A 21,357-nucleotide genomic window follows, 5' to 3' on the forward strand; every position below is an offset into this window, starting at 1 on the left:
GTCAGATGTCTACATTCATGGTTTCCTCGTAGAAGAAAGAGCGTCTTTGGGTAGAGGATTTTCAGTGACCACAGGTAGAGCACACACTGAAAGGTTCAGGAGAGAAAAGACAGACATTAGAAGTACGACGGCTCTGGAGCCACAGCCACCTTTACCTTTAACAAAAGATGCAACAGTGATGGGTGAGTCAGACTGTGGAGTGGGGATGTTTCCATCCATTTCATTAATGCAAGTCTCTGATCATCACTGCATGTCCAAAACATATGAAGTAATTGTTAAAATGTTAGTGTTTTCTTGTAGATAATCACGCTAACAGGCGTATCGGCCTCTCGTGTCTATTCATGCTAAGCTAAGCAATTTCTTGCTCCTTATCTTTAAGGAAATGTTCAGTAAAAACAAGTCTTGCTACAAAGGCTAATTGCATGAGGCAGAGTCTGAGCCTTTCTCTTCCCATCATTAAACCCGGACTAGAAACTCGGAGCTCAGCCCAGAATCACGACTGAGCTGTTGCAAGGATTTCCTCCCCTGAATGAGCAAGCCATACTGCCGTAATTAACCGAGCTGGAGGCGAGCCGATCCTTCGCAAACAGCCCTCTTTGACAAGAATCGATCCGAATCAGACCGAGCTCATTAGGTTAACGAGAGAAAATTTATTTGAAAACGGCCGTGTGACATCTTCACCGACCCTTTTCTTTCTTTTCTTTCCTTCGGTCCTTTTGCTTAGCCGGCCCCACAAATGACTCAGAGGATCTTCTCTCACCTTCACACAGTGTCGTCCCTGCTCTACATTAAGTCCCTCGCCTCGGTGCCCTTGGAAAGTGTTAACAAGGTGGCCTAAATATCGCTCCCTCGGCTCGAAATACTCTCCATGTCATACTCCATTGTTGCTCAACAGGCTTGCAGATTGTGGGTTTGAGTCACATTAGAGATCTGGTGCTAATTTCTGCCAAAGTGGTGGAAAAATACACAGTTTTTGATGAACTGGATGTCCTAAAACCAGCCTGCAGTTGAAGCTGAAAGGTTGTGCGTCTGCCATGGTTTATGGCATTTATTGCATGTTCACATCTGATGGGCCTGTAGACTCGGTTAGACTGGGGACCAAATTTGCAACATTTTCAGCAGGTGTGGTTCTCTTTCACACTGCTCCACGTCAAACGAATAAAACCCTTTGAAAAACCTGTTCCCCACCCCTCACCTGTGGGGGCGCTGCACCAAGGAAAGGAAGGAAACGACACAAAAACCTCTGAAGAAGACAATGAGCGCAACTTTCTTCTTCGTGAAATCTAAACAAAAGTAGAGTGGGATTTCTCTTTTGTCTTTGGTAAAAGACCTCTAGCCATTTCTCCCACTAGTGCAAGGCTCTCACATTTGTTTTGGTTGTTTTTACCAAGAATGCCCTGCACTATATTTCGCTTCCTGCTTTTGGAGAGGTCCATGATCTGCTTTAGTCCACATATGCATTCGAAGCGCACCAGAGTTCACTCCGACCGAACCAAGACCGGGGTTTTTAGGTGGACCGGAGTTTGCTCTTTTGGTCCACACCACAGGGTGCGCTTTCACACCTAGACAAAAGAGAAATCCAGCTCTATTTTTGTTTCTATTTTGTGAAGAAGGAAGTTGTGCTCATTGTCTTCTTCAGAGGTTTGTGTATCATTTCCGTCAGTGGTTCTTGGTGGGGGTGCGGGGACGGGTTTTTTCGAAGGGTTTCATTCGTTTGCCGTGGTGCAGTGTGAAAGTGAACCGCACATGCTGAAAATGGAACAAATGTTGCAAATTCGATCCCCAGTCTAACCGAGTCTACCAGACTATCAGACGTGAAAACGCCATAAAAGCGAGTGTGACCATGGCAAATACAAATAGACCAGAGTTTGATTAAGGTGGGCTAAACAGGGCTGGTGCTGTCAGGACTTATATCATGTATTATGTTACGTAACACAGTACAGTATTGAAACTGTGCCAGTGAGGGGGGCTAAGGTTCCCCCAGGATACCACACAGTAAACCTCAGGGACTGCACACCACTAGCACTGTTTCTCCTGCACGGTCACTGCGTTTGCAGCACAGCGAGCAAAGAACTTTTCTGACTGAACGCACAGCTGGAAAAGACGAGATTCAACCGGGTATTCTCTTGGCTGTACCGTTCCTCACCTCAATACTGAAGTAGCCCCTGTCCACATAGTCCCCAAGGAAGAGGTAGCGTGTGTTGGCAGGAGAGCCTCCCACTTCGAATAGCTTCATCAGGTCGAAGAACTGGCCGTGGATATCTCCACACACTGAGGAAACAGCAGTGGGCACATGTGAACATTCCAGCTAACAGATGTGGGAGTGTTTTTGCTTCACCGGCTCCATATGGGCCGGCTTGCATCCGCAGCAGTAAAGCCATATCTGTCCCGACTCCCGGTCTGAAAACGTCACTCATCGGACTCACAAACAGGAGAAATCAAGCATGAGGGTGTGCTTTATTTCTTCATTTATGGATTTTAAAAACCCTTTAAACTGAATTGCAAATAAACAGTGGATCATGTTTCCCATTTGTTGTTGAAATACTGGTCTGTATTAAGCTTCTATTCCACAAAAAAAAAAAAAAGAGTCAGTGGACAAGTACCTGGACTAAGTATGTACCTACTTGAACCAGATTTTGTGGTGTTGCTGCATACTTCATTGTGTTTCAGTGGGGTTTTATGCCACAGACCAACACAGAGTAGCAGATAATTGTGAACTAAGAAGAAAAGGCCACATGACTTTCATTTATTCACAAGTACAATTCTGAAAAGTGCGTCCTAATTTGAAGGTATGTATTTTGCTGCAATTATATTCAGCTTCGCACATGTAACTACTAACATTTTGGGCCATCCTTCAGCGCAAATGAGCTCAAAAAGAGAGCAAGCTTTGACTTTGAACTATTGCCACAGATTCTGAACTTGACTTACATCTAGACTTTTTCCTTGACCTGTCTGCTGTGTCCCTCTGTCTTCATGATGCAGTTTAGTTTATGTATCTTCTTTAAGAAACATAAATTTACTTCTTTTGTGACCTCTCAATGGAGTTGGTTGCTCTAAATCTGTGTATTTAGCAGTGCCAAAGTAAAAGGGGCTGAACAGAACTACACACCACGCTTTTCATTTAATTTTTTTTCCTACACCGTACAAATATTAACCACTTAAGAGTTAGTCTGTTACATAAAATCCCAGTAAGATGCACTGAAATTTGATATAAAGTGACTAAATGGGTTTAAGGAGTATTAAGGAACCAGAACTAATCAAATTAAGTCACTTATGGCTTAATTTGGGATTTTGTTCTATACTTTTTACATGTGATATGATGTGTTTTTATTCTATATTCATACATTCATGCACATAAGTACGCATAAAGCTGCACTTCTTTAGAGCTGCAAATGTTTACGTGACTTGTCATTTTGACAAACATCAGCTATAGAAAATCCATTGTCGCTTTTAAAGAGCCGCCACTTTATTTCTTTTTCGGGCTTTAAAATACAAAAACAACGTAAAAGAGAATGCATACATTTTGTCTATGGGATGTTGACATTTGTGGAAAATGAAGTTGCAAAAAAAGTATTTAGTTTTCAATCGAATGACAAGAAGAAATAGAGTAAAAAAAATACATTACTGGCACTTTTATTTTCATTCTGTTGTGGAAATGCAATGTAATTGTTTTATTAAATACCACTATAACGAAGTTTTGTGATTCAATCTATATTGAAACACATAAGTTTGTATTCAGAATTTTTACAGAGCTGTTGTGGAAGGTTGCAGACTTCTAAATAAATACTAGCAACCATAGAACTTGCAAAACAATTTCAAGTTTTTTCTCTATAAATATAGTTTATAGAGGAAAAAAAATAAGGTCAGAGCTCACATAAATACTTCTCAGATGTTTTCCAGACAGAGGAATGCGCACGCAGATCGATTTGCATGTTTAAGACCTCAGGACTGTCTGTCTCCAGAATCTGTCGGCTCAAATCTCACCATCGCCATCTGTCTGGTCTCCTCCTTCACTTTTCGTTGATGTCACAGTTCCCCTCCTCAGTGTTTTATGATGCCCGCTTCCTTCCTTCCTCCCCTCTGTTTGTCTGTCTGTCTCCCACTTTAATGTCTGCTCCTGCTCCAAAAGGCTTTACTTTCATTTGACCTGGCAATCGGCAGTGACCTGTGTGTGGTCTCCTCAGACTCTACCCCAGTCTCCTCTCACAAGCTTTTCCAACGCCTGTCAGTTCAAGTTTCAGCCCTCAGCCTACTTGACAATCCCAACCATCCTGAATATCTTAACCAGATTCAATCTCTGCACCTAAAGTTTATCTGCGTTTTCCTGGCTCAGGCAGGAAAACTTTCTTTCTGCATCAGAGCCTGCGCGGAAGAGGAGGAACCTGACGGTAGGAATCAATATGCCGCTCATCGGGAGCGAAAAGGTTGGCGGACCTCTGCACTAAGCTGCTTATGATCGGCTGTCTCTCCATCTGCCCGTCTGTCTGTCCTCGTCCCCGGGGATCTGTACCTGTGAAAGCTGAGCGATGTTCCCACACTGCGTGGGCAGCGGCGGCCCACACAAAATTATCTCACTGCTCACATTTGCATACACACACACACACACACACACACACACACACACAAGCAGAAGCAGGCGCAAAGGTGCATTAACCAAACAGAGTCAATAGGTTGTGAGTGTCTCAGTTTGACTGGCTGGTTTGTTTCTGAAAGACGTTTTTTTTTATTTTTTATTTTGCTCTCACTCTGTCGTCCTTCCCACGACATTATCCTCCACTCAAAACATTAGCAAGGCCGGAAAACATGCACAGATGACCAAATCTACTGCTTCACTCAGCAAAGTGGGACTGAACAGCACTCCATTTAATAAAGACCATAAAGTGTCCAAATGACAGACAAACGTCACAGAGAACAGATTGTGAATAATTTGGGGCTCAACGGCGAACACAAGAGGAAACAACCCTGTCATCAGCATATAACAAATTCTTCCACCAATCACAATTAAATCACTAATCGAGCCCCTACACAAGTACACTGGTTTTGTGGCATTGGAGCTGATTCAGTGTCAAATGTTTACAGTTTAAAACCCAGAGTTAGTCAATCCAAATCTTACTTGGGTGCTAAATAAAAGCAGGAAATAACTATCTTCCACTCATACATATTCAAGCTAATGCCAACTTGACACATTGAATATTTACCCCTCATGAATGTTCAGCTGTTTCCACTGTCAGTGCGCGTTAGGATTGCATTTCTTTGACTGGAAACATGTAGCATCACCAATGCTAATACTGCAAAGTAATGACATGACATGACTCCTCTATTAAACACATTAACATTTTTACAAACGTTTCACTGAGAAATAGTTCCTATAATGAGCTCAGCTCATGTGCTAATTGCTGCTGGCTAGTCTGAAGGAGCTCAGTGAGGGATGGCTGCCCTGTCAGGTGGAGGCTTGGAAACTGCAGCTCCCAGGAGGAGTGCAGTCCTCGAAGGCAGAGCTAGGTCCACCCAGGCGTTTTGTACAGCTAAATGGTTGCCATGGAGATTAAAGGATTTCTTAAACATGCATGAAAGAATCAAAGCGACACTCCAGGTCTGTTTTTGACAAGGGAATAACATTATAGCATGACGTAAAGCTTAAAGAAGTCCATTTTTATATTATACTACATCAGTCGGTCCCTTTTATGAAGCCAGCTACATCTTTTAGCTAACTGCTAACATCAGATAAAGTTCATAAACTGCTCTCTCGTTGACACCAACCGTCTCATTGCTGCTGGACAGATCTGTTTTACTCTTCCCCGGTCCTGACTGGAGCTCCTTACCTGTGACTGGCGCCTCAATATCCAACATGGTGCGCTCCTGGCGCAGGATGGCGGCGCCCTCATCGATGATGCGCAGGGCCACGGCCTCCTCCAGCCGGCCCTCCTTTGTGAGGTGAGCTTTGAGCAGGTCCACCCGCGGACGGCCCTCCGAGTCAAACACCTCCTTCATGGTCAGCCGGTGGGCCAGGGGGAAGGGGACCGCTGGATTCACACACGGAACAAGGAGGAAGACACAAGAGAGCGTTATTCAAGATGGCCGCAAGGACTGTTAGAGTAGGTGTGTGGACGTGAAGGATGGAGGGTGTCTGAGGATTTTGTGCATCTTTTTTTTTTTATGGGGTTTCTCTTGGAAAAGGTCTGAATTTTTCAGCATGATCTCGTTCACATGTCTTTTTATGCGTGCCAGTGTGTGAGCGAGCGATCTGGAGGTCTGCGCTCGCTGCACTGAAGCAGGGGCCTGCCGGAGTCATCTACCCGCCTCTGTTCTACAGTAACGTCTTTCTTACATAATGAAGGCCCGCCGGGGAACTGCTGGAGAGGCGGGGGTTGAGGGGGCTGGACCCACGACAAGTGTGATACAGCAAGAGTGCGCAGCTGCACGTGAGGAAGCACACACATGGAAAGAAACACTCCACTAAACACTCTTACGCATAATTACAGACCAGGTTTGGAGCAAGGAAAAAAAAAGACACCTATAAAATTTAGAGAGAAACAGAAGGGGTAGGGCGCCGGGGCACATGCGTGCATTATGCATGACACAATGGTATTAATACGGGGGGTGGGGGAGTTAAAGCATGTTGCACCTAACACACACACACACACACACATGCAAGTACAAGCTCATAAAAGGTATTGTTATGTAGGATCCACAGAGCCTGTTGGAGCCCCATCAGTGGTAACACAGATAATGGCCTAGATCACACACTAAAACTAGGCCTGACTCTCTCTCTCACACACACATAGTATGTCTTTCTATCTTCACAAGGACTTTACATTGACTTCCATTAATTGTTCATTAATTTCATGACCTAAACCCTAAACCTAACCATTAGTACATAGCCTGGTACAAACCAGCATCTTGTTCTACGCTTCGATTCGTCCAGAGGCTCTGGGCTCTCGGCTATTGAGAAACGATTGCTTCCTGGAGGCGTGGACTCTGTTGAAATTTGTCTGTGAAGTATGTGATGCGCCAGTTCGACGTTACGACGCCTGTGCTAAAAACAACCATTTTCCACTGCAAAGAGAGAAGTGCCTCGCTGAACGAGGCTGCTGTTTAAATTAATTCAATATTTGGAGGTGTGACCAACACGGACTGAATGGCTTCGTTCACTTCCTTCACTGCCATTGCTAAAACGTCCCAGAAAATCAAAATCATCGTTCACAACCTCTCCTTCTGTTTGCTGTTTGGCCTGGTAGAGATCCAACCGGAGGGAATCCAAGTCAATGGGAGAACACCCACACTGAGCACTAATGGGAAATGAAACGTAAGCGACATTGTGTAGTAAGGCAATGGCCAGGCTTACCTAAACCTAACCCAAACTCAATTCATACCTTAATGCTAAACCCAGATCCTTACCCAATAATACCACTTCTTTTGGTGTTGTTGGGTTTGCTCCCTATGGAAGCCATGAACCCAACAATGTGTGTTATGTGTTAGGAAAGTGATCTTCACAATATACCAAGTACAAGGCCACACACACATTTCAACTCTGTCACTTTGTCTCTGATTTGCAGTTGCCCCTTTGCTCCTTCTTTACCTCCATTTCACCCCTTTTTCTCTTACGGCATAAATCTTGCATATTGCTGCTTAACTCTCTTGACTCTTGAAATCAGAAGGTTTAACTCAGTGGCTTCATTTCCTTTGCTGAATTAACTCAAACCAAGACAGAAACACGCCACAGCCCACAAACTTCACTCCTGCTCACTCCTGCTCTGCTCTGTTTTTTTTTTTTTTTTTTTGCCTCATACGCTGTTCTCACATTTAGGCCATCAGAAAACACTTTTCTCCTAAACCTATTTCGGGGAACGTTGAACCTTCTGGGTCGCATACAGACTCGCTCCAACGCATATTTGGGTACTCCTAAAGTATCCGACGGTACCTCGGGGGGCCGTGTGAGATTGCAGTTGTACTGCCTCACCACCCCGTACCCCAAACCGTGACACTTTTACGTGCCTGGAGGTTGAACGCGACACACAAGAGCACCCTGAGACGTCCCAGGACCCTCGGGCGGCCGAGCGCCGGGGGCTTCTGTTTTCCTTCGCCCCAGAACGGCGGCTCTTCAACGCTGAAACCAGTTTTGCATAAGAAACCATGGACTGATTAATATTTCAAAAGGTTTTGGGCACTGCAGGCTGTCAGATAACACAAGCCAGAAAGAAAAAGAAAAAAAGAATTACTCATGCATGTTAGAATATGTGTGTCTTCTTATTGAAAAATAAGGCAGCCAGTAACAAAGTAGCCAACCTGGCTTCTTGTACAACTGATGGTATACGCCATTAAAAAAATGGAAAAAGACACATATCTGAGTTGCAGTAAATTTGGGTGCATGTCGAAGCATCGGAGGCAGAGGGAAAGATGTAGAGAGTGAAACTCTTAAACTGTGAGAGGAGTGTGAAAGTAGGGCAGGTACTGGAGAGCAGCTTGGGGAAGGAAAGGAAATAAGAAACTTTAAACTAAAACAAGAGAAGAGGGCCTATTCATCATCATCATCATCATCAAACTACTTCGATGTGTGATGGCTGTAGCCGTTTTCAATCCCATTTTGCCAAAATGTTGAATTAAAAAAATCTCCAGATTGAGAAGAAAAACCCAGGTCAGAGTTTAGCATGCTAATTCTTTCTGAATCACGTCCCTCAAACATGGATGTTGCGTTAACAGTCGACGCTCGGTTTCCTCCCCTTCATGTGTTCGCCCTGACATATCCGACGCTCGTCACACCTCCGGACCAACATCAGCCAAAACCCTCTGACCGATCAAGCTGGAAAAACTGATGGATTGATGCTTTACTTCTAAAGGTTTGCCCTCTTCAAAGCGATTTCTTTTTCCTGGGCACAGTAACAGATTGATCTGATGTTAATGAATATTTAATTGCTCACTGAGGTTAATAAGCCTGGAGCTGAGCGCCAAAGCATGAAAAATGTATTATAATAAACAGTAAACTTCATGTTTTGTTTTTTTTGTTTGTTTGTTTTTAGCTCATGCATGCTGTAGAAAAAAAATCTCTGACATTTGAAGTTTTGACTCAAGTTTTGCAGGAGTGGTTTTAAAAATAAACTGCTGCAATGTCGTTGTGTGGCTGGAGTAATTGTCAATTTTCCTCCACCTTAAAGCTGGAGGAAAATGACTTAGATCATCGCAAATCAAATCAATGTGTTGGATTATCAATGGATCACGAGAGAACTGGACACAAGTGAAAAAACTTATGTAGTTTCACTCAAAAACTGCATTTCTGTGGCGCTGTTGTTGTGCCGCCAATCTGAGTGAGCAGCGAAACTGGCGTGAGCACACATATCTTTGTAAGTAAACAATAATCTCACACTCGATCGCTAACTTTGCGTCTTCACACGTGAAGTGCGGATCGTTTTCATCCAATCAACGAGCTCCTTGGATGAAAAAGAACAAATCAGAGCCGCCTAGTCAAAATGCTCCAGGAAGTGACAGAAGTCACAAAACAAATCTGAGAGAAAAACACAAGAAAACACGATGAATTTCCTGAAGGCCTAACAATACGTGGCTAAGCAAGCAAATATGCTCATTTTGTGCATTTCCGGTAACATTTCTACATGTCTTGAGCTGCTATATGCTGTGATCCTCTGCCACAGTCAGCTCACATCCCATGGATTTTAGAAAACCTTGCTGTACCACTGACGGGATTCTCCATAACATACCATGCAGCCTGAATGTTTTCATGTTCTCCAACTGGAGGTCTTTTTTTTTTTTTACGACAGTCCTGCCAATGAACCACACTGCAGGGCTGATGTGACTTTCTCAGACCGTGTCAAGAAGCAGCGAGGCAATCGGTTCACCACAGGATGACCCTACTTACACAACAATAATCACGCAGGCCGGGCATGAGGCCGCCATGCTTCAAATCCTGCACACCAATGCTCATTATCCCTACACCATGGATACACTCCCACTGCCCTGGAATATGATGGGTAACCACCACAAGAAAATACTGGCTCATACGATAAGGTTTTCTATGAATGCTCAGAACTTTAGAAAATCTGTAATGTTCAGTCTGTGTTTGAGAAGACCTTAAAGCAGACTTTATGTTTTAGCAAGGTCTTCATCCAGTATCCAGGGGATATAACCAAGTTAAAGTGAAGGTTAGAAAGTTATCTTGGCATAACTGATGATCAATGTAAGTTTTAGTGGCTAAACTTACATTGATTTGTGTTGACTCCAACAACGTCCAACAGGAGCGACTGTAAAAATGAGGCAGCATCAGTGGTTGAGAATAAACCAGAATAAAGATAGCATAATTAGCCATGAGTTCTCCTTTATGTCTACTGCTTTGTGTGAATGTGGTGTTCAGAGGTAAGGGTGTTTTCATACCTGATAGTCCGGTAGACTCGATTCGATTGGATACCAAAGTTGCAACGTTTATTATATTTTTAGTTGGTGTGGTTCAGTTTCACTCTGCACTGTCAAACAAACTAAACCCTTTGAAAAACCTGTTCCCCTCCTGGCCTGTGGAGGCGCTGCACCAAGAACTACTGACAGAGACGACACAAAAACCTCTGAAGAAGACACTTAGTGCAACTTCCTTCTTCACAAAGTGGGAAGAAAAATGGATTTTAGTGGGTTTTTAAAAAGACCACAAGTCATTTCTCGTGTTAGCAGTAGACTATTGCGTTTATTTTGGTTGTATTTACTCAGAATGCCCTGCAATGTAGTCCACTTCCTGCTTTTGGAGTGGTCTCCGGTTCGCTTGGTGTTCACATACGCATTCAAACCATGCCGGGGTTCGCTTCAATCGAACCGAGACTGAAGTGTTTAACTGGTCAGCATCAGAGTTCATTCACACCTCCCCAAACGAACCGGACTTTCTACCAAACGAACTGGAGCGGATTCTCTTCAATCACAAAGTCGCCCCTCTGTTAAGCGCATCTGTCTGTTCTGTTCTTTATCAGCAGGAGGCAGCTGATACAGACTCTCCATCCCGGGTCGGCCCGCGCTCGCTTTTATTTAGCTGAGAAGAATTGAATAGCGCCATAATGCCTCTTCAAATGCAGCCAAAACAAAAAGGTTGAGTCATTTTTTTCCCCACAGATCTCAAACGTAACATTTAAAAATATGTTGGCTCCAAATATGGAAGTTATTATTAGTGTTAGTAGTAAGAGTTTTATCCCAAAATAATCCCTATTTTTGCTTCAAGCGTAGATGTGAATCTGCATGGCACATAAGCAAAAAGATGCTCAGCGAGTAAAACACTGACAGGACATGAAAATCCTTTATCCCATGCCAAGGGGAGATTATGTTTTTGTTTAAAAGTAAGTATAAAATCTGGATGACAAGAGCACACCTGGTGAACCTGATCCTGATTCGATGTGCGGCTGGTTGGATGAAGCTTTTCTGTCCTGCTGTGACCCAGTAATCATGACTTCAGACATGGTGACTTTATCCATAATCATAAAATCTTAATAAACAGATTTTGGTTCTTGATTGATTTTGTTAAAAGATCAGCCAGAACTTTCTTTGAACTTCAATTTTCAAGTGCTGACCACAGATTCACTTTGGTTTACGGTGGACTTTGACTGAGCCATTCCATCACATGTTCTGATTTGAATCACTGTGTGATCACAGTTGTTGTTTTGCAGCCTCCAACAAGTTTTTTTTTTGTTTTTTTTACCAATGTTTCTATCTTCTGGTAAAAAGGCGTCCCACATCATGATGCAGCCGTTACCATATGGCAACCTGGTGATGCCGTGTTAGTTTTATCTACCGTAAAGCATTTTGCACACATTTCTCTCCATGTTTGGTGGATATCACATGGCTCATTTCAACAATAATTAAATGACATTATCAAAAATGAAAGCAGAAATATATAAATATCCCAATAAATAAATCAATATACTGATAAAATTTTAATATATAAGTAATTTAAATATATGGGTTCTTGGAACCAAACTGAAAAAGTAAATATGAAAGTCAATTAAATTATTAAACATGAAGCAAAGTTCTCATTTTTAAAAATGAATTGAAACATTTTAAGTGAATTGATTTTAGTATTTATGCCACTTTCAGTCCTCCGTACAAGCTCTAAATTGCACACGTGGACTCTACTTATTAACTATGTGAAGGCTGCAGGCAATTTCATTTAGGGGCTTAAGAGTAAAGTGGGATAAATGCTTAAATAAATATACATATACTTTTTCCCCATAGAGTTTAAAACCATGTATCCTTTTTTTTGTTTGTTTGTTTTTTTGTTCTTTTCTTCACATAAAATCCCAACAGAGCAGATTCATATTGTGACGAAGCCTAAAACCAAGGTGTCAAAATATTTGGAAGTCCTGAGCTCACATTCAAAAGTCGTAGCTTACACCAAGAGAAAATCTGAAGCGCACAAACCGGGCGCGGCAGAGCGGCCGCGTGAATCAGCCCTTCACACAGAAATAGCTGCTAACGTTTTCATTAATCTGGAACCTAAGCAGTAGCTGCCCCATTTTCCCACGAGGACAGGCTCCTGCGAAGCAAATGAGTGCTGTCAAGCAACAACAACCAGACGGGCTTTAATTTGAACTCTGTCACAGCAGACCTTTCTGGTTAATATCCCAGGCAGCCGTTTGCTTTCAGGCGGCGACGCCGCTGCTCCCAAGTTTGAAGCAACAGAAAGGGAAGTTAAAAAATGTCCAGAGTGGGTTTATATCCATCAGCTAAAAATACACCGTACACAGACAGGTACTGCAGTCACATCAGCAGCTGAAAGGTTTTCTTTGACGAGATATTGCCGACCACTCTGGCTTGTGCAAAGTGGATTTCGCCGCTGTGAAAATAAACACACAAGGCTCGTACCGAGTATTTTAAACCCGCCTCGGTTCATCTGAGGATTTAGGCTTCGTAGTTGATTCTGTCGCTCCATGTTGTCGCTCACTAACTCATTTATGCCGGACCATCTGTTGTGTTCCTCCTTGTTCTTCTGAAACTTGTTTTGTTGTTCAGGTCCTTTGTTTTGCTGCCTTCGGTTTGCTGTAATACATGTTTTACATGAGCGGCAGCCATATTGGATACTGAATGGGCTCATTGGTGATCCTCCGACTCCGATTGAATCCCAAATCCAACAGGAGTTTTGGTTTTCCAACTGGGAATTTCCATACAATCAGAAAGCACCATTGACAGTCTACACTTTTAAACCAAACTTCTTATTTATTTTGTTGCTGATTTCTTTACAATGACTGTTAAAATGTACATTTATGTTTGATGCATCAACCCTCCTCTTTAGCTGCGGCTAAAAGTCGCAGGATAAGTAAATTTAAGAATAGAAGTTTCAGGAACTTTTGTTCTTCCTGTCTTTATGTAAATGCCTAGAAAACATCCACCAGTAAAGAGTAATACATTCATAGCTAACTATATGAAGCCAAGAAATACTGCTGTGTCCATACAGTCAGAAAAAAACAACTAAGGAATATACATCTGTCATTTAGAAAATATATTTGACATGAGTCAGCAGCCTTGACTCAAATATAAGTGATTTCAATGCCTCAACCAAAATATGAGGTTTTGGTTGAGGCATGAAATAATTAAATCAAGAAAGTGCCTTATCCAGCTGTACATTTGTGTTTATTGTTAATGGCTAAACTTCAGTCACCCTAGCAGGTTCCCCTCTCTTTTCAGCTAAGATTTTGATTTTTAAAATATTTTTTTCTTTATCAAGGGGAAAACCACTTTCTTTGTTCTTGTCCTCACTTCTGGTTGTCTAAGTGCCAGTAAGCTGAAATGGAGCAGAGCCAACAACTTTTTTTTATTTTTTCTCAAACATTTTCCAATAGCACGCTATTGTGCTATTTATCTGTGGTAAAGTGGGGTTTTAAGGAAAGCCATTAGCTAATGCTAACACATTGTTAACAAAAATGTAATGTGTGCAGTTAATGAATGAAGGAATTGGTCCATTTAATGTCTTATTCTGGGAACAAACTGCAAAGCAGCTGAAACACTGTTCCTTTAAACCAAGACTTAAAAACATACCTGTTTAGAGTTGCCTTTGATTGATAATAACTGGAACATTGATCGATATATTTAATGTATGTTGATGATTTTAACGATGGCACTTGGCAGAATGTAATGTCTGGTTTCACAGTTGGTGACCGTTTGATGTGATTATCTTGTTTTTGTCATGATCCGTGTTTTTCTGTTTAGTTATTTTGGGATTTTCTGTGTTTAGTCCTGTTTCCCTGAGTCTCTGTGTGTTGTCCTGTCAGCCCTTGATTGTTCCCAGGTGTGTCTCGTTCCCTTGATTACCCCTGTCTCTTGTCGGGTCCTCGTCAAACATATGTCATATGTCCTATGTCATTCGTCTGCTTGGCACCACAGTCGAACTGTAAAGTCCTGTGTTGGTTCAGCTCTCATTTTCAGTCCACTGTCTTTCAGTTGCTACTGGTAATTAACTGTGTGCTATCTTTTTGTCGTGCTGCCTGATCTGGACTGTTTTGAGCTTCATCATTAAATTCATCATCATCACCATTATCTGGGTCTCAGCGTTCATCCTCACCACAACTACCCACAACTCCTGACAGTTTTTTATGATTGTCTACTTTTATCTGCCTGCTTGATTAAATGTGTTATACCAAAAAAACTTGATCGATTGATAATATCATGCACCTCATTCAACGCCACAGGTTAATTCACACACACACACATCTATCTTTTTTATCTTGTTTCAACGTGAGGACATACTGACTGAAAAGCGCAAAATAAGCCAACAGCTGAAATCTTTTTCAGTATCTTCCCGCTGCAGTTCACGGCGGTTTTTGATTCTCGGCTCATCCTCCACAGATGAACTCCTCTGTAAGGAATTTCTAAAACAGCAGAGCTGCCAGCTCAGCCAAAAATCTCCACATCGCAGAGCAGAGAGGTAGAGAGAGAGAGAAAGAGAAGGAAAAAAAATCTATGACATAGCTTTCAACCAAATCTCCTAAATTTGTTCGGCCGGGCCTAATAGCCTAACTGGAGCAGAATCTGATCTGAATCAGATTGTTATTGTGCGCATCATCTCTAATGGCTAAAGTTAATTATGGGGGGGATATTTCATCAGTTTAAATGACAGAGGGAGGCCGTTCGCCATCAGGATGTTCTGGTGCGGGAGGCAGGAAGTGACAGCAAAGCGAGAAGACTGATCGGAAGAATGACGACAGAAGTCAGCCATGATGCGTCTGCCCTTCGTTTGAGCCTTTTGCTGCAGAGGCTACAGGAAAGGACTGAATAGTGCTGTGAAATTAGCTGAAAGTTGCACCACTTAGGTAGAAACACAGTTGCTGTTGCTTTTCTGCAGCTATGACACATAAACAGTTGCATCATAGCAGATGTGACACAAACTGTCTGACAGCAAATAAGACCAATCGTTTCCTTTTTAAGGTCAGTTTACCAGTATTGTTTCTAGTTAGGTGTCTGAGTAATGAGAGTTTTGTATTATTCTTACAAGTCAGAAGGTTACATACTCTATATGAACTTCCTGATAAATTCTAACACTTGGGCCAAATGTTTCGGTTTTCTCCTCCACAAAGAACTGATGTGACATAGCCAAGTTTGACTAACCCTTACAAAACTAGATAAAGCAAATTTATAGTTGGATTGTTACTTTGTTGACTTAAGCGCAACAAAGTAAATGTTGCGCTTAAGTCACTGTAAGTAATTGGTAGTATGTTCATTGTCCATTTGGACGACCTACTTGCGTCCAAGCTTGAACTTCCTGGCTGACGTCTTGAGATATTGCTTTAATGTTTCCACGTGATGCCATTTCTTTTGTGAAATACAACAGAAATGTTTCCTCCATGATGTAAGAATGTTCTTTATGACCAAACATGTACATTTCAAGACATTCCCCCAACAACGAAAGTAGTCTTTGTCACAGTGTGCTCAGAAAATGTAATCCAGATTTGTATTTGCCTTTGGTGTAAAACTCCTTTTGTTCTAGAGTTGATTTGCACATTTCAGCCCTGGTGTACAGAACCAATCTAATGTCCTGAACAGTATGATGATGACATTCCCATTGTGTTCACACCACATTGTTTAATCGGACGATGGTGGCATCTTCAAACACCTGGAAAATTATTCTCAAAAACCGAGCCAGTTTGTGTAGCTCCACAGTTGATTCCGAACCCTAATCCTAATCCTCGACTGACTTTTCATGGGGCTATGAAAGCTTTACAACACCATGACAACACAAACACAAATAACAGATTTAATAATCACTCTTTCACAGTAAACTTTAAGATGGGATTAGGACAAATAGGCTTCATTTATGAAATGTACTCAAAGCACTTTACACTAGAGCCACATTCAAAGCAATCGCACTCACAAATATGCTCACGTCTCAACAACAATACAGATCAGCAGCTGGGGGTTAAGTGCCTTGCCCAGTGGGGACGTTAACATGTGACAGTAGGAAGCTAGAGTCCAACCCACAACTTCCAGTTGCGAGAACACGGCTCTCCTCCTCACTGAGCTGCAGTGCCCTTTGTTGGCGCCACATCTCTTGTGGTCCTGCGCTGCCGAATTAATATCTGCAAGCTCACAGCTGGGCAGGATATCAACACCTCCGCTTGTGATTTATGAATGGCCGAGGGCCGTGAGAGAGGGCTCAGGTTTTGCCGCTTTATGGAGGAAATGTTTTGTGTAGGTGGCTACTGTCTAGTCAAAGTCTCCCAGAACCCTCTCCGGGAGCTCGTGAAATGTTCAGGATTGGCTCTTCTCAACGCTTGAATAAAACAACGGAGGGAGAAATTCAAGGATGAAAGAATGAGAGCAAGAAATGAGGGTGCGTGTGACGGAGGGAAGACCCAACCGTCCGCGTGTCTTTGTGTTCATCCGTCGCTTTTGACCCATATCTGGTCAGCAGATTTGTGGTTCTTTGAAGGTGATTTTACGGTGATGAGGGACAGCCGATGACCGATGACCGTCAGTTTACACAGCAGCTCACACAAAAACAGAAACAGCCCATCCCTGAACAGCCTGTCCTCATTAGACAATCCCTTTCTCTCTCTCTCTCTCTCTCTCTCTGGAGTACCTTCTCTATAAATAGTCCCCGCCCTGCCACCCTCCCCACAGGGCAGAGAGGGGCCTGTCAAGGTGGAACCCCTGACCCCTCAAGGATACCACCAACACACACACATACATAACCACAATTAACATGTAAAGCTGAGAGAGAACTGGACAGAACACGACACGAAAGGAAGTACGCCAGAAGAGCCCCCAGGCTTACCAGAGGGTACTTTTCTGTGTGTGTGTGTGTGTGTGTGTGTGTGTTTGTGTGTGTGTGCTTTGTGCGTGCGTGCGTGCATGCGTGCGTGTGAGCTTAAATGCATCCATGTAAATGTGCAAACTGGATATGGCTTTCTGACAAACTTCCCACTCGTGTGCTTATCTAGGCCGAAGACTACAAACTCACAAAAGACGCGTGGCAAGCCTGAATAAGTGTCCGTATCCTTTGATTTCACCTATTTGTGAAATCTTAACATGTTTCCATATGTTTAATTGGATTATTGTGTAAGTGAGCAACACAAAACTATGGAGATGTTGAAGGAAAATATGTGCGGTTTTCACTATTTTTCCAGTTAGACATCTGAAAAGGGCAACATCCATTTATACTTAGGCTGTTCAAAAAGCAGATATTGAAGCTCAATTCCGTTTTTTTCTCTTTTTTTGTTCTTTTATTTATTTTTTGTGCTGAAATCCAGTTTTTGTTTGTATACGACTAAATTAAACCTGACTACAAATCGGACTTCTGCGTAAACGGTTTACGACTCCCGCATGCGCAGAAGAAGAACATGGTGAAAAAGTCAGATATAGGTATCATATGGACAAAAAAAAAGTGGATTTGAGTGGCATTTGCCCTGAAAAAAATCTTGCCAAGTATTTTTGGTCTATTTTCTAGTGCAGATATCTTAGTTCACCTGAAATAAGACAAAACTCATAAGTAACTTTTCAGCAAGATATAGCTTGATTTATGTAAATAATTCCTTAATATTTATGAAAAACTACTAGTTCCACTGGCAGATTATTTCACTTTTGACATGGGGGAGAATGTCTTGTTGCAAGTGGAATCATCCTCTGGTGGAACTAGTACATTTTAATCAATATAAGAAAATATTTACTTAAAGCAAGCTCCTACATCCTGCTGAATAGTTACTTGTAAGCTAGTTAGTTTTGTCTTATTTAAAATGTTACTAAGAAACTAGTAAAATTTGGTAAGAAAGTCTCTTTTTTTACTTTAAAGTACAAATTACCAGCTTATATCAATATTTATAATTTATACACATACAGCATTGTAAGCCTTCATTTGACACATTTGAATTAATTTAAAGATGTTTTGGACAAGACTGTTTTTTTCCTTCTGATTTCTTCTCCCCTCTCTTTGCAAGACTATTTTCCAAGTAAATGTGTCATTTTTAGCTGTCAAAAGCATACGTGCTTCACATATGTTGGCCTAAACATTTGTCTTTCCTTGCATGAATAGAAAATGAAACTTGTGAATAATGGAAGCCATCATGTTTTTTTTTGTTTTTTTTTTTGTTTTTTTGTTTTTTTTTACCAGTAACACATTTAAATGAAAACTTCTGGTTTGTGGTTCCAACGCATCTAGATGGGACGCAGCAGTGCTTATTCACAAAAAGAGGTAAACCAATTCACATCAGTGACTACAAAAACATCAAATTATGTCTCACATGCACAATGCTTTAGTGTTCAAAAATGTAATCCTGTGAGAGCTCACCTAAAGAATATGTGACGTTGTGCTGTGGCCTGCAGCACGTCTGAATCTCACTGGACCAGAACTTACTTGACAACACGTTCCCCCAAACGCCAAGTAAATGACTGAAAAAAATGGGACGCAATTAAAATTTTGTGAACAAATGTTCTGGCTTGTCTTCTTAGATCTGTTTGCCATCATGGCGCCCCAGAATGATGCCAGTCACTCAGTCATGCTCCCCAGCGTGTACTCCTTTGACGTCCTTCAACGTTTAGTTATTTTCAGGAACTGAGAGTTAAACAAGTCGCTGTCTGTGTTCCAGTTTGGCCAGTGTTTGCCTCAGCTTTAATTTCCACACCGGGTTATTTTATACATGACGTGGCATGAACTTCAAATGGGACAGTTATTGTATTCCCCGATGCAGAAAAAAACAGTCATTCTGTGGAAAGTGAAGGAGGACCAATGAATATGAGGCTGTTTTTAAAGCAATCCACTCACTCCATAAAAACTGATTGCCAAAAGATAGTAAAGTAAGATTAAAGTTATTCTAATAAGTAAACGTTACTATTAAAACTAGGATATTCAGAATGCTATACCTCCTCTGCAAGTAGGAATAGTAGTTGCTTTTCTATTTTCATAAAAAATAATTACGTTAAACTAAATCTCACACAGGCCCAAAACTAGTACAAATACATAGCAAACCCCTCTAGAGTAACTGACTCTTTTAGTATTTCACACCAAATACACCTTAATATGCATTAATACGCACAGTGGAAAACATCTCTGCACTACCAATGAAACCAATATCTACAGTCTTCCTCATCTAAACTCCCCTTGGGGTTACAGCCAATCAAATAAAATCAAAGCTGCTCCAGGATTGGCTGCTTTGCACCAGCCAATAGCGTGTCGAGTAGCATTGTAGCTAAGTATTTCAGCTTCCCAAGCTTCATCTTCTTTCAAATATTTCATAAACATGCACTACGGAGAAAAAAAAAAAGAAAGAAACGCAATTATGTGAAGTTATCTGCTTTAGAGATTTGAACAAACATCACATTTAAAAGACTCAAATCTCTATTTTTTTTAAATATATTATTTCAAATAAATGTATAAATATTTCAGAGAAAAATATTTAAAGTTTCTAGTTTTGTGTCAGCAGCTATGAATTGCAGTTGCTAGTTTAATTAGTTCTGGTACTTGTCTCTGTGCTGCACTGGGGTCACGTTTCCTGCTTGGTGCAACCGCAAACCAATCAATGCAGAAATGACAACTGGCCTCTGCTTACCAGCTTAATGAGTCTGGATGGAGATGCTGCATGTGACCTTCAGAGCAAGTAGGCGAGTCACAGAAGTAAACATGTTTACACTGTTTATTTACAGCTGTATTTAATGAATAATGTGAACTGGAGAAGAGGTTATCAAATTCTGCTTTGGGTTCCAGACCATGTTGGACCAGCTCAACTTTCAAGTAACAAAGTGCTTCCCTAATCTCTTTGTACTTTCTTAATCTCATTTAACCTGAATATTTTTTTCTATTTCAACCCTTTTATCCCCACTGGCGCTGCATCCATGTCCGTTCTAAAGGCATGTTTTTTTTGTTCCCATTTTTGTAGATATCTGAATATTATACAATTTGACTTCTTCCTGAGAAATGCCTCCTTATTTCTGGGCCAACAAATATTTTCTGAATGTATTTCAGGCACACTGTAATTCATTGCTAATATTGGCTAGTAACCATCTCTTTTTTTTCTGCTGTTACTTGTGAATACAACATTAAACATGATCCCTCCTCTGAGGATTGTGGAAAATGACTCACCAAATTTGGATGACCAAGAGCAAACAAGTCAGTTTGTCCCATAGTAACAACATGTTTGATTAGCAAATCAAAAAACAAATGCATTTATTTCCAATTTAGCTCACATAAATATAAGGTATAGTTAGTTTCCATTCCTTATGCAGTGGCCATATTGGATAATGAGCTTGGGGATGCTACCTCCGACATTCCCAGCAGGAACTCCGACTTACAGGGACATTCTTATTAAATTTCCTACTAGCAAGAAAAAATGGACAAACTAAATGCACACCAGAATAAAACGTCACATTTAGTAACTGTATAGTGACTTTCTAACACCCGTCTACATAAACTGTGTTTCTATTAACCATAAAATTGCGCAAACTGAAATTACGAAAATAATTTTTGCTTAATGAAAACGCAACAATTTAGAAAAAAAGAGAGAGGTAATTTTTCGACTTCATCAGAATAGATGTATTTCGCAAAACTGGAACTGAAACACGTTTTTTGTATCTCACAGGTCACGTGATTAACAGCCGCTTGTTACTCCTGGCGAAAAATGACGGAGAAGACGAAAACAGGAAGTGGGAGCATGACAGTTTTTGTTTGTCCTTTTCGGACAATGTGCAGCTGGCTCCACCTTATGGCCGATAGACAGTGTCTGAATTCCGATTATATTTCATGGAACTGTTTACATCTGTCACTGACGTGATTTTAATGACTTATCGCGTCAACAAGCTTGTTCCCATGTGATGTTAATTTAATGTATTATTTACTGGAAACACCGCAATTGCGAAATTGTGTTCTCTCTCTCTCTCTCTCTCTCTCTCTCTCTCTCTCTC

At 41.4% G+C, this 21,357-nt stretch overlaps 1 protein-coding gene across 1 annotated transcript; it reads right to left on the reverse strand.

Moving 5' to 3' along the window:
• Positions 1-5: 5 nt before the first annotated feature.
• Positions 6-6,292, reverse strand: ppp3cb (protein phosphatase 3, catalytic subunit, beta isozyme; the record flags this gene model as incomplete). The annotated part of the gene is made up of 4 exons (XM_016679799.1): positions 6,208-6,292; positions 5,823-6,023; positions 2,147-2,271; positions 6-86 (listed from the first exon to the last, which is right to left on the reverse strand). Coding segments are annotated over exons 1-4 (492 nt in total), but the record flags the coding sequence as incomplete, so codon positions are not given.
• Positions 6,293-21,357: the final 15,065 nt, after the last annotated feature.

This window comes from Poecilia formosa, unplaced genomic scaffold (assembly GCF_000485575.1).
Source record: "Poecilia formosa unplaced genomic scaffold, Poecilia_formosa-5.1.2 Scaffold221, whole genome shotgun sequence".
Lineage (NCBI taxonomy): Eukaryota > Metazoa > Chordata > Actinopteri > Cyprinodontiformes > Poeciliidae > Poecilia > Poecilia formosa.